Source organism: Phasianus colchicus, chromosome 4 (assembly GCF_987193195.1).
Source record: "Phasianus colchicus chromosome 4, bPhaCol1.hap1.1, whole genome shotgun sequence".
Taxonomy (NCBI): domain Eukaryota; kingdom Metazoa; phylum Chordata; class Aves; order Galliformes; family Phasianidae; genus Phasianus; species Phasianus colchicus.
Window position 1 is genome coordinate 31223432 of NC_143439.1, and position 13994 is coordinate 31237425.

At 42.3% G+C, this 13994-nt stretch overlaps 1 protein-coding gene across 6 annotated transcripts in view; it reads right to left on the minus strand.

The window, feature by feature from the left end:
- The window catches only part of SHROOM3 (shroom family member 3), a 134091-nt gene that overhangs the window by 61283 nt on the left and 58814 nt on the right, over positions 1–13994 (minus strand). For 2 of the 6 annotated variants that reach the window (XM_090139083.1, XM_090139082.1), the window contains exon 2: positions 6499–6562. The exons of the other annotated variants lie outside the window; for them this stretch is intronic. In XM_090139083.1, coding sequence (XP_089995209.1) covers positions 6499–6500 — 2 coding nt within the window. In that variant the 5' untranslated portion in view covers positions 6501–6562. The remainder of the gene's footprint in view (positions 1–6498; positions 6563–13994) is intronic. 6 annotated transcript variants of the gene reach the window in all.

Consider the following 13994-nt stretch of genomic DNA (forward strand, 5'->3'; position numbering starts at 1 on the left):
AAAAAAATAGATTACCTGTCAGGGACATTCTTTCTAATTTTTAAAACAAATCTGGGAGAAATGAAGGCAACGTGGCATTCATCTCTTCTACGACGCAACCCAAGAAAGCACTTTTCCTCATGCTTATTCTGAAGTGCACGCCTACGAGCTTTGCTCAAAACAGGACTGTGATTCCTTCTGCAAGTATTCATACATAACTGAGGTGGCATTAAAATCCTGTCTGTTAATTTGGCATAATATTAGCTGTGAGCTGTTTTCTGATGGCAAAGATGCTTCAGAATGACCTTTGACCATGCTGGCAGGAGCTAGTAATGTTCACAAAATACAAAGTCAATGTGTACAATTGGGGCCAGGCTGTTCAGTGATCCTGATACGAAGTTTTCACACATTTCTAGGAGGAAATGAAGTTTCTAGCTAAAAAGGAATGTTTTGTATTGAGCAGAAAATTATTTTCATGAAGAAAGCCAGTGCCATCCAAACTTTATACTGAGATTGGAAAATGACAGCACACTGTCCTGTGAGGATTCTTATGTACTTACTGAGAATATTTAGGTTCCTGTAAGAGCTGGCAGGTTTGGTTGGACAATTTATCTCCAGGCAAATAAACTGTGGTGAACATGTGATATAACACTCCAACATGAAATTCATCCTTCAAAAGCCAGTAGGACAGTAAGTTACTAAAAATGGAAGTATTTTGGCTCTTATTCTTCAGAATTCTATTTTTTTCCTTCCAAAAGGGTCAAGAGGATAGTTTTCACTAGGTCGGTCAGAGATCCAGACATGGTTTGACACGGTCTCATATTTTGTTGCTGAGTTCTGGACTGCCAGCCAGATCCATCAATGCCACTACTGATTCATTCTTGATTATAGGAATATAATGTTTACAAGAGTACAAATACATGAAAATGCAAGTTCTCAGAGCCTCATCAAGAAAAACAGCTCAACTCTTATTCTGAGGATTTTCAGAACCAGGGGTTTGGTTCGGTTCCCATATTATAAGTAAGCTATTAAAGAAATGTGTGGGGTTTTTGAGAAGTTTGGACATGACAGAGTATTTCTGAAGTTCAAAACTTCAGTGAGCATGATCTGAAGCTTATACATTTTTACTGGAAGTGATGCTTATCTTGTGAGCTGGGGGGGTTATGAGCAGAAATGTAGCAAGTTATCACTGAAGCCATCAGATCAGTGCTAGCAGATCTTTCTGCACAAGAAACATAATTAAAAACTATTTTTAAAAATGTCAGGAAAGTATCTGGAGTGGCCTGGATCACTGGAATACAGATCAAGGCCACACATCCAAAGTCTTATAATTCCATAGTGCTTACAGTGTTAAGGGAAATACACATACTCTGCATACAGTTACTTCTCATTTACTCCATCATAAGTGAGAACAGAATCAAACTCCAAAGTAATTGCTTGAGAACTGTTAGTAAACTTCCTCTGCAAGACTCTGTAAGACCTGAGCTACCCATCATGCATGCAGTATTTATTTTAATGGGATAAATAATACAGGGCAAAGGAAAAAAAAAAATCCCACACACTCAGTTCACAACATTCCAGAGTTATTTACCACTGGCATTTTGTTTTCCCTGACATTTTATGTTTTGGTTTGTTTTTTTTTTTTAACAGTTTTAAACACTGCTTGAGTTACTAGTTTAGTCTCCAGCAAATAACCAAAGGTTTCTAGATGTGCAGCAAACACTCCATTACTATATCATATGCAGTTTGATAGCTGCTACGTATGCAAGACGTATGTAATCCAAGACCTGTGGCTTGGATCTTTTTCCCTCTTCTTCATTCTTTTTCTTTTTTTTTTTCTTTCTTTTTTTTCTTCCCATCTGGTCGTAGCTGGGGGAAGACAGTGACAGCCAATCTCACAGCGTGCTGATTTGTTCTGCTGGTGTCTCACCCTGAGTGTTAGACGTATCATTCAGCATACCCTAAAAAACGAATCAAATCAATTCTACAGTGCAAAAGGTGCAGGCAGCAACTTTCTGACACTTTTCAAGAATTGCCATTGCAGGAGATTTCTCATGCCCCATCACCCACCCTGAGTAACCTTCATAACAAAACAGGGTTGAATGCCTTCAGAAACGATTCAGGTCAGAGCAAATGTTGCACATGTTTTATCACCCGGGAAACTCAGAAACTTTCTAAGAATGAAGTTATGGGAGCAGGGCGAGCCAGGGAGCTGCAGCGTGCTGTCTCTTGCAGACAACAAGGCCTCAGTGTCAAAGCAGCAAGACCAAGGGCAGAGAGACTGGAGAAGAAAGCAGCCTGAGAACCTGCAGGACACTAGTTACAAACAGGTGGCTTGAATACTAAAGAAAGAGACACAGAGAGAACAAGCAGCAAGACACAGGCATGAATGGAATATATTTCACAGGCTGGTATGAGGAATTTAAAGAATTAAGAAGGTTCTTTCTTGTTTCCCAGCCTAGCAGAAACGTTCAGGCTTTAATTATCACTCGTCTCATTTGTGGAACATAAGTCCTCAAGAATTCCCTTCTGGGGCACTCTGCAGTTTGACTTACCTGACACTTGGAAAGAATTTGATTTTGTGCCCGGTGCTGCTATCAGCAAGTAAGAGAAACTGCTGTCAGAGGTTTTACCCTCCTTTGTTGATTTCGGTTTGCACAACTTGAGGACTTCAGGCAGATTGGCATTAAACAAAAAACTCAAGAGTGCTTTTGCCCTAAATACCGGGGTGCTATGCTGTGACAGGAGTGCCTGCAGTCACCTCTGTCCCTTCCTCCAGCACATGGCCTCTCTCTCCAAGGGCTTGATCCTGCTGGGCTATGAGCGCTGTTCCCCTGCCAGCAGTGGGTAATCCAGATCATTGCAGTGGAACGACTTGCATTCTCAAAGCTGATCATGATCTTAAAAGCTTTGCTGGATCAAACCAGAATATTTGCCTGTGCATGGGACTGAACCACTGGGGAACCATTTATTTCAGTGAACCTCCCTATCAGGTCCGTTGATCACCCTGAAGGGAGCAGTGCACACAAAAGGCATTGCTGAAGTGATCTGCCTGTACTTTGCACTGCATTATGAACTCCGGGTTGCAGGCAACATGCTCTTTCTGCTTGGGCAGCCCAACAAAAATCCTCAGAAAACAACACATGTGGCGAGATTACAAGTGGAGTAACTTCCAGACTCTAAGACAGGTCAGAGCCAGACTGAAATGTAAACTACGCATCTTCAGCCTACCTTTAACTATGTTGGTACTTATGGGTAGGGAAAACCTACTTCCTAACTTCCAGGCAGGAAGCAGCTCACACTGAACTTAGAGGGACTTCCCATGAAAGGTATTTTGCAAGTCTGAGCCCAAGATGAGTACTAACATCTTCAAGACTCTTTAGCTCAGGCTTCAAGGAAAATCTCCCTCTAACTCACCGCAATTACTTTTAGAGCCCAAATGGATTTAAAGACAATGTTGACTAAAAAATCTGCAGGGAGCTAAGAGTCCTTGTTGCTGTCTGCCTGTCCTGAGCAGTGCAGAATGTGTTTTGGTCATTGTTCTGGTCCTCTAGCAATTCTAACCAAATTACCTGAGCTGTATTCTGTCCCATTTGCTCTGCCTGTTTCCTGCATCAAGACCACAGGAATGTGACTGAGAATAAATCTATCAGCTAGAGAGAAATCTTTTTTTTACATCTCTAATGCAACTTCTGCATAGGATTTAAAGCAAGTCACCCTGTTGTTCCTGTGCCCTCTGGCAATCCACATTCAATGCAGGAGCAGAGTTTTATAGCGTAAACAAAGTAGGTTACCAAATAATTGAGCTGACAAACTGGTTGGAAAGGTTGTGCTTCCAATCCAGTGAATAGGCAAGCTGGTCCCTTAACCTTAGGAACAAATCCCGCCCTGATTTCAGGGAACAGACATCATCACCAAATGCTCTGTTCCTATCAGCGTGCCAGGTGATAAAGGTGGATGGCCAGTATGTATGGCTTTTAGAGATTAGGCCCTGAGACATCAAGTATCCTGCTTGGCTTACCTTAAAACACACAGGCTAGCAGTCAAGCAATTGCTTTTTTCTCTTGAGGCATGGGAGTGAGTTGTAGGGACAATTCTCATGGGTGTTCTTTCCAGCCTCTACCCCATTCCTCTTTATTTCTCCAGAATAGGAGCTAACAAGACACTGGGTATTTGCCCAAAGGAGAAATGGAATCACTAAAGCCTTCACTATGGCCACACAGTATCACAGTGAAATCTCCTTAAGGTAACCAGTGAATGAATTACCCAGAACACTTTTATAAACTTTACTCATTCCTGCTGTACAGAAACAAAATGAGGTACCATCTCCCTTCAGCATGAGCTACCTCTGCTTTCTTCAGCCAGCAAGCAGTCACAATAGCTACTATACTGCACTCTTCATTTCCCCAGAGGAAGGCTGAAATGGCAGTGTGCTGAAAAACAAAGATCTTCTCACTGAGCAGTTTTCTTTTCTTGGTGAATCAATCTTTGAATACCAGCCGCTGAGAGTAAATGTGTGTAAGGAACCTGAAATGTGACAGCAGGAACTCAGGGCTAGCAGAAGGCTTACAGTGGAGTCGCTTTCATTAAAAAGATAAGATCCTTCAGAATTCCTAGGCAGCTTATGTTAACGACCAACCCTTAATTCATTCTTAAAAAAGCAGTTTGTTACAAAATCTCATACGCAGACATACAGAAGGGCAAATCAGATGAAAGATGTCTGCCTGTTAAGTTCTGTGACAAGAGATATTTTAATGACCCTGAAATTGAAGTGAAATCCTCTTACATACACTGTTAATGCTAGCTCTTGTACTGATCTTTTCTTTAGGAAAAAGCAAAGCACACATCCAGTGCCATGCAGGAAGTGTATGGCAGAGCTGGGAATAGAATGGGGTCTAACATGCCTGAATCTAAGGCAATGTGCATAACCACAGCATAGCAAAGGAAAGCAGCAAAGATCAGTTATAGCACTGCAGCTACTGATGTTTGTCACCAAACAATACATATCACAAAATTTCAAGTTGCAGAAATGTTCTCAGTAATAACCAGAACTTTTCTATGTCCTGATGCTGGGAACAGTTTCTCTCTGAAGAAACTACTTTTTTTTCAAAGGCAAATACTTTTTCCATAACACCAACCTGTTGATGCAGATGAGATTAAGAGAAAACACAGCTCAGTGCATGAATGCACAAGAAAGCACATGACTTTCTGCTATTGAGTGTTACTTTGAGAACTACCCTCACATACCTAATAGGCACAAGTGTATCACCTTCAAAAGGAGCTGCATTCCTACTTAATGAGACTGTTACAATGGCATGTTTATTTATTTGTGAATTACTTCAGTGGAAATGACACAAAAAGTGTGATGGGCACAAAAACGTTCAAACATCACATTTGTGTCTTGCTACGAAAGAGAAATAGGAGGAATCTTACAGAGGATGGAAATCACTCAGTAGAGCCTTCTATTTCAGAAGACAAATCTCTTGAGCTGTTCACAACTGCAATGGCTTCTTTCAAAGCAGCTCTCGGCTCACCAACGCTGCTATGCAACACAGTGCTTCTCAAATTCCAAACACAAATACTTCACACCAAATGTCACTGACGAAATGAATGCACTTGGGCCAAGTAACTGCACCCTGGAATTTCACAGGCAATACACTTCTAGCACAAATAAACACGACCTGCTCAATCCATCCCGAAGGCTGCAGGGCTGCAATGATGACCACAATGCCCTTCGGGCTGATGAGGACTGCCTGATACCACAGGGCATACCTGGAGACTTCTGCAGCCCCAGGGGGCCCGGCTCTGCCTTCTGCTCTGCTCTTATGGCAGCAAGCACTGTTGGTTCCTAACTCATGAGCAGGGCTCACTGCAGGGACAAAAATGCAGATAACAACAGTAATTACAAGCCAGTGTCCTGATTCCAAGGCCAGTGCTGTATCTAGCACACTTTACTGCCTCTAGATCACATGGAGAGGATTGTTAGGTTATTAAAAAAAAAAGTGTTGTCTTAGTTCCTTCATTTCAGCTACCCGTTTTCCACTAAGTGTTGCAGGACTAGATCTGACCAAGCATCCACTGGACAGGAATTGGATTGTGAAGTTGCTGAGAGATTCTTGAAAGAAAAAAAAATGGTATAGGATACTGCAAAGGAGCCATCCCGTCCTACTGTCTGCTAAAATAGAAAATGATGATGACGATTAATGCCAAATAAAGCTGACACTGCTAGACCTTTCTCCATTATTTGGACAGCATGTCATCTCCTCAGACTGTCCATTCCTCAGAGGCTCAGACAAAACTGGGACAGGGAACAAAGCACCTTTCACCCCAGAGCACGTTGCAGGTCAGAAGGTCAGAAGACAGCTCAAATTAACCTTGTGACTGCTGCTAAAAAGCTCAAGGCCCTGGAAAATATTCCTCTGCCCATATCCCAGGCTGGGAGATGGCTTTCACAGGGCTGGAAGAACAAATGTGAGTATGGATGTCTCTGAGCAATTCAGGCCTGCAAGTTTTACTCACATGAGTAATCCTTATTGTGTGATTAGTCCCACTGCAGTCATGAGGGGAGGAGAGCCCGTTTAACCTGCAGAAGGAGGAGAAGAGGCCTTAGCAATGGAAACTGTGCTGAGATATATGTGGCAGTAGTTTTGCAGCCCCTTCTTTGTGCCTATTCCACTTTTCCCAGTTTATCCCTTTGTTTCTCCTCTTTTCCTTTAACATTTCTCCCTGCAGCAAGGCAAAATCCATTGGAAAAAACTGCTGGCAGTGCATTGGTGGCCCACACTTCAGACTGGATGTCCTGCCTGGCAATGTCACCATGTGGCACAGTGTCAGTGAGTGCACGGAAGGCACATAAGGAGATAGAGACATCCTTAGAAGATGCTGGGAGAAACATATCAGAGGAAAACCTATCTCTATGAGATGCTCCAACTGGGTATTCCAGACCCATCAATCACTCAGGCTACTCAGTCCTCTTCAGTCTGTACAGTGTTCTGAGGGTCGGTCCAGCAGTTATTGTTGCCTCCTTAAACAGCATGTGTAGTAGAAGAGGCTCTGGCTTCCCTACTTCTATCGAAGGACAAGCTTAATCTGCAATCTGCAGCTGCACTTTTGCATGTAAAGCATGTAACATACAAAAGCATTTAGCAAACGTAAGAGACATTTGGACAATGTTGCAGAGCAAAAGCAAAACATCTGTTCCTTGTGTTTCTTACCCAGCAGTCTTCTTAAACAAGTGTGCAAAATAAACAAGGCTTTCTTTTGGTTTACTCTGAAGCAATGCATGCACACCCACACACACCCATTTTCATACCATGTGCTGTAAAATGACTTCCAGCCCCATGGCTTATGATTTATCTCCAACTTCAAACAAGAAATCTTGCCTTCTCTCTCAAGACAAAAAGGAGAACAAAGCTCTCTCTTTCTCACACATCATCTGATGAACTCCCTTACACCTGGCTATCTCCTGCTCTTGGGCACGTGGGACTGAATTGACCTGGGGCTCCTACAGACTTAGTGAGAGGCAGAAGGATGGAGCATCTGTTGCTGGTTTTAGCCTCAAAAGACTCATTCCTGGTCACCGAGTCAGAGGAAGACAGTGCCTTGTTTTCACCAAGAAGCAGTTCTTCTCACCACCTACTTAATAGGAAAATCTTCTGGGCTGCAGTTACAACCAGGTCAAAGTACAAAGACATTCCTCTGAAAATTAGAGAGAAAGATTATTTTTCCCCCCTCTTAATTATTATTTCGTACCCTCCACAGCACGGTGTATTTTGCAAAGTGCTCTGCATGTGGTAATTAAGCTTCATAACATCCCTCACCTGTAGGAAGGTCAGTCACACACTCTACAGCGCTGGAGAAATGCAAACCCACAGAAGTAAACATCCTGCCTCTCATCTCAGTGACTGTGTGGCACAGCCAGAAATGAGACCCAGGCATCCTGACCCCTAACACTTTAGCACATCTACCCCCGGCACCTTCGAAAAAAGGAGACAACCCTTTTTTGCTCAGTAGTCACAATGTGGTTCCTATCCTACTGCTGCTGACTGTGAGCAATGGGAACTTTTACAGATATCCCTGAGGAGCAGCTCAGTGGCATATCTTTGCATTGCTAAGCTGAATTGTCTCTTTGCTTCTAGCCAATGTGTACACAAAACAAAACACCAAGTTGCATTAAATTGCTCATAGAGGAAAGTTACCTATCATTACAGTAATCCTACAAAAGTCTGAAACGGTGCACCCCGTAATCAGACTTTATCTAATGTAACTACAGGCTTTTATTTTAATATTTTATATTGGGAAAGAGCAATGCTGCTGACTTTTTAGAAGTAGATATTGGCTAATTATTCTTTCCTTAAGCTTCCAAGGAGATTAGATCTGGGTAAACAGTGAGAATAACACTAGCTGTCTTACTTTCAAACTGAAATAATGTTAAGTAATGATGGTTCTTATTTTCCTTCTCCCCTGCACATTCACGCAGTGTCCCTTTGTAAAGCACCAAATGCAACACTGGGAGAGAGTAAACATTTCCTGACATCTCCATATGTGCCCTGCCAGTAATACAGGAAGTAAAACAGGACAAAGTCCCAGTCCCCATGTCTCTCCATGTCTGCTAACTCAGAAGCAGCAGCAGCACCCAGAGATCTAAGAGACCACATCCTTCCCCACAACCAAAGGCTCCTGGAAGGTTGAGCAGACTGGCAGAAAGCCTCACCCATGCACACATCTAGGTACCCTCATTGCACACTGCTAACTCCACTTCTTGTTCCTGGTAAAGTGCTAGTCTGAAAAAGGTGAGATCAGTCATCAGTCAAGATCTCCTAAAAGAGATAATTTTATGGAATATTAGCACCTGCTTTCATTTTCTTAAACTGAGGGAGGAAAGGTGGTATTCACTGAATACATTTGTTTATTCAGAGATCACTTAATCAACTCTATGGGGTCTGATTCCTACAATACAAACTTTCTTAAATCAATTCAGAAAATTCCACCTCTTCTTTGCAGCCATGTCTGTCCTTCCTTCCTGATAAACTGGTACCTCCCTTCAGTTTGTGTTCATGAAAAATAAATATTTAGAGCTGAAGTTGCTGGTATTTGTTCTTGTGGAAGTGGGAAGGTTACTCACTGCCTCAGCTAGAGGCCTGAAGCAATATTACTTGCTCTTGTCTTTAATGATACCAAGAAGCTTGCGCTCTTACAACATCTCTTAGCAGCAGCAGAAACGAAGAAATGCCTAGGAGGTTCCAAAAAAAGTGTGTCTGAAGGCTTAATGGGTTGATTTACGTGTCTGGGTCTCTCCCACTGAGGCTCAAAGTAAATGTTCAGCTATGAATTTGTCAAAAGCTAGCTGATCATTCCCTGCTTTGTCAGCTTTGCAAAGAAGAGCAGCCTCTGTTCCTCTTCCAGAAGCACAGCCTCTCTGATAAGAATAAATTGAAAAAACAAGAAGAGTTCAAACTCCACTAGCACTAATTCATCATTAGACCCAAACACCTTCTTTTAAATCACGGAAAAAGGCCCGTGCCAGGCAAGGGCAATAGAGTGAAACTGCACAGAGCAAAAATATTTGGATCTTGAATTAAATATGAAAAGTGCTGTGCTTGTGTTCAGTCAGGTAAAAAGTCAATTCTTACCTGACACCAGCAGCCTATCTGGCAGCCTCTGGTAAGGACATGGCAGGAGAACTTCCTAGGTACATTAACAGCTGAGGACAAATCTCAGAGCTTGTAACCAAAGAATGCCTTTGTTCTCTCAATAACTTTCTCAGTGATGGTAATAAACAGCTCTATTTCCAGAGTGTGGGCAAGCATGACCGTGAATAAAATCTTTCCTACTCTCAGATCACTGTTGGACATGATATATGGGAGGCATATCCTGCGATGGGACATTCATAAAAAGCCAAAGGACAAGTGGGCCACAAGTTGTAAATGGTTTAAGAAAGGTGTGGGAAATATCGTAAGGGCTGATGTGTTTGGTGCAAGATCTTCTACCATGAATGCTGTTTTTAGATGTCCCTGAGGACATCAAATATCCACCAATTCACTGATACCATCCAAGAGGCACTCAGACAGGGAAATAAAGCAACTGCACACTTAACCCTGGTTCCCAGCAAGTAACGTCTGCGCAGGAACAAACTTTGTTGTCAGACTTTCTTTGATAAGAATAGACACCGGTTACACATAGGTGTTCTGGGTCCCTCAGATGGCATGTCATGAACAACAGCAACAAAAAGCTTGAAGTGATTTAATGGCACGAAACTTCTGCATTAGACAGCAGAACTGAGGTGGATAATCTGACCTAAAGAAATCCTAACCTACCATAATCCAAGGAGTTCTGGCGTGGATACCCTAGATGGACATACAGGTGTGTGGGGAGACCTCCTGACAGCGTTTAAGAATTCCTGCTAGTCAGTACAGAAACACTGTTGGAGATGGTGATGCGTAGTGCTCCCCAAGCAGAGATGACCAAATCAATATGTAGCTTCTAAAAACAGGAGAGAAATTAACCAAGTACTACTTTATGAGTCAGAGGCAAAAACACATGCCATCCAAATCAAGAATAAAAATCACAGCTGAAGTGGCACTGACAGAGCATACAAATACAAAATATTTATATTTTTTGTACAATAAGAACGAAAGAAGAAATGAATGGGGAAAAAAGAGATGTGACAAAGGTGTATGAGAAGGCACAGTGCAGGCTGGCATACTGTTAAAACTTTCAAAGACGATCATTGTAAGTAAAAATAAAAATGTTGAAAACCTCTCTTTCCTTTGATCTCAAAGTACACCAAAGACAGAACTTGCTGCTGAAGGATAATATTGAGAAAAATAAAATTAAAAATGTAAGACTGAAGTAAGACTCAACAAACCATTCCACAGGGTGCACTGTTTGCTAGGTTATCAAAATGAGCCAGTGCTTCCTGCTCTGAAGCTCTTTTTGTTAAGTGACATCAGAAACAAAACACTAGATTAAAAGGAACACTGATTTTTTCAGAAAGAGTCAGTCATTCATATGTTGCTAGAATACTATCAGCCTTCAAAATGGTTTGTGTTTTAGATGGTCTCTGTTATGCAAATCCAGTGAAGACGTTTTTCAGAAGCCAGGTCCAACCCTAGATTGTTTAAGATTAACCAGTTGCTATGTCAGGAAGAAATAAAGGCTGTAAGGGAATTGAGAAAGCAGGTACTAAGAGTTATCTGACAGTGTCACATGATAACATCCAAAGTATCACAAAACATGTTATTCATCTTCCACCTTGGTGTGATGGTGTAAACTGTATCCCTGGGCTCTCCTATAGGGACAGAAGCTCCCTGCAAATGGAGAGCATGATGCCATTGCTTGCAGTGACCACACCAAGGGGACACCTGTCACAAGCCGAGTGTGGTCCTGGAGAGCTGGGGTCACATACTGCATGGCTTCAGTGGCAAAGCTTGTATTGTTCCAGGTGGTTGAAGTTATTAAGGTAAAAAACATCGCTAATGAATGTCACTGTGTTCCCGCTACAGTTGCTGCAGTTCTTCAGTTCCCTCCCACTCAAAGAAGAGAAGGTACATAGGATTGCAATTTTTTTTGCTAAATATCATGCCACAGACTATGTAATTTTCTGAAGCTAGGGCTCACCTTGATAATGAAATAACTCCACAAACTTGTTCCTAGGTAAGAAATGGGACCATTTACTTTTAGCCTACACCACGATTGCTTGGAGTCATGACAGTATAGTCCTCTGCTAATATGTTCCTCAGAGCACTGGAAAGATAAGGTTTCCAGAGCATCGCTGAAAACAACTTTAAGGCTCATGCTCTCCTCCAGCCTTGATCTTGCTTTTACGTTTGCACATATGCACCATACTATTTTTTTTTCTCTCTGATTCGAACACACAACCTCTGCAGGAGACACACACTGCTAGCATCTTACTGTGTTTTTTACCCTCATATTCCTACTGACTCTATGGAAAAAAACCACGTGGAGTGCAACAACACTAAACAGGATGTTTATAAGATGCAACTGTGGAACCCACATGGCTCTGAGATTTGAATGGACATTTCTGTAAGCAGGATTTGTCAGCCAAAACTGCTCATTCAGTCTACAGAAATATACACGGTAATATGATCAAAATGTCTTTGCCCCACAGAAGAATCTGGACTGCCAGAGCTACCCTATTAAGGAAATACCATAAAAAGAAAAGGTGAATGTGCCCAGGCAGCCATTTGCCTCTTTTCATGCCATCATGCCTGCATTTAAGTGAGAGACAAAGGGGCAATCTGCAAGCCCACAATACAAGGATTAGACCCTTTCTTTGTGATGTTCAGGGATGGTTTTCTCTGGAAGCAGAAAAAACAGGTGGGCAGATGCACTGAGTGCTCAGAGCTGTACCCCAGCCGTATGCTGTAACAGGAGATTGCAGCACTGAACAGAAAGGGAAGGTGGAGAGGGGAGGAAAACCTGCCACTTGTTTGCCTACAAGCTGGCCTGCTTCCTCATGATAACTATAAACAAAATACACCTCTCTGCAAAACAGCTTAAAAAATGAGATTTCTGCTCAAACAGCAATATTTTTTCACAGGGACCACGGCTGCTTCTATGGCACATTTTCTCTGACTGTTTTCTGCTCCCGTGGCATGTGGGTGACCCAAAGTATAACGCTGTGCTGCTAACATGCCTTTGGACAATGGCACCTACTTACAACGTGCTGCCTGGTTCTGCCCAGTAGATGCCCTTGCAGGTGGACAAAAATGCTGGAGACTGCTAAACACCATGGAGCCTCTGGCACGTGTGGAGAGGGACAGCTGTGCCTACTAGGCTTTTTCAGAAAGGTGCAAGATGAGTCCAGGCTAACATATGTCACAGTGATCGCTGAAAGCCCGCAGCAACTCACCGTGTTGTTTTTCATGCTCTCAGGGACAGCTGAGCCAAAGGACCAAAGTGAGACAGAGTGAGCTAATAGGTTTGGAGACTACAGTTCACTTGGGGCTCACAGCAGTTCCCTAATATTTTTAGCATCCTTGCCATCCCCCTGAATCTCAGAACATCCATCACTCTTTGAAAAAGCCAAGTTCTCACTTGGGCTCCACTGGCTGCAACTCAAAGGGCCGTGTCACACCGCTCTGCTCAAGGTGCTCCAGGGGAACTGGAAAAGCAGCAAAGAAATGGCAACATGAAATCAAAAGATGAGAATTATTCACACTACATCGTCTCCCTTCAGCTGTCACCCCCAACCTCCTGCTCCAGCAAAGCAGAGTCAAATACTGCACTGGAAAGAAAGCCTTCCTTTTGTTTCCTATAGACCAGAAGTCTTTTTATATTTAAATGAAAATCTGTCAAACTAATTAAGTGAAGATGTAACGGTCTCATTTTGTACTCATTAGAGAACATCGTAATGGCCATAAATTCCTCTGACGGAGTGTGTATGCGTGAACATGAATGTCTGGTAACGTCTCATAAACTTCAGGCTGGACTACAGCCTTCTGAATTTATGTTAGACCTTGTAAGACAAACAAAAGCCCCAGTATTGCTTAAATTAGATGCAAAGTGCTATGTTACAGCAATATTATAAGCATGATTTTTGTGCACACAAACAAACCAGGGGACTCCAGTAATGGTTCCCACCGTGACTGCAATGTGGCCCTTGTGTAGGCCTGTAATGCGATGCATTGTTCAAGACAGTGTACAATTTTCTGCTTGAAGATATATGGGCAATACAGCTGTTGCTGTGGTTTTCTCTGAATATACTGCTAGTGTATCTTCAATAGGATGAGGCATTCTTGGCATTTTTTTGCTTTTTGATACCCACAGACAAAAGAAAGAAAAAGAAAGGAAGAAATACAGACAACTAGCATGCTGAAATAAATGTGTATGTGTTTTTTCTCATGTGTAACTTATGTTTCACATTCTTTTTCACTTCTTTGTTTTCAACAAAGATTCTTTTCTTGTGCACTAAGGATGGGTAACTTTTGAAATAGAACTGAGCTGGAATTAGAACAGATCCCAGCCTGAATCAAACAAACACAGGAAAAATA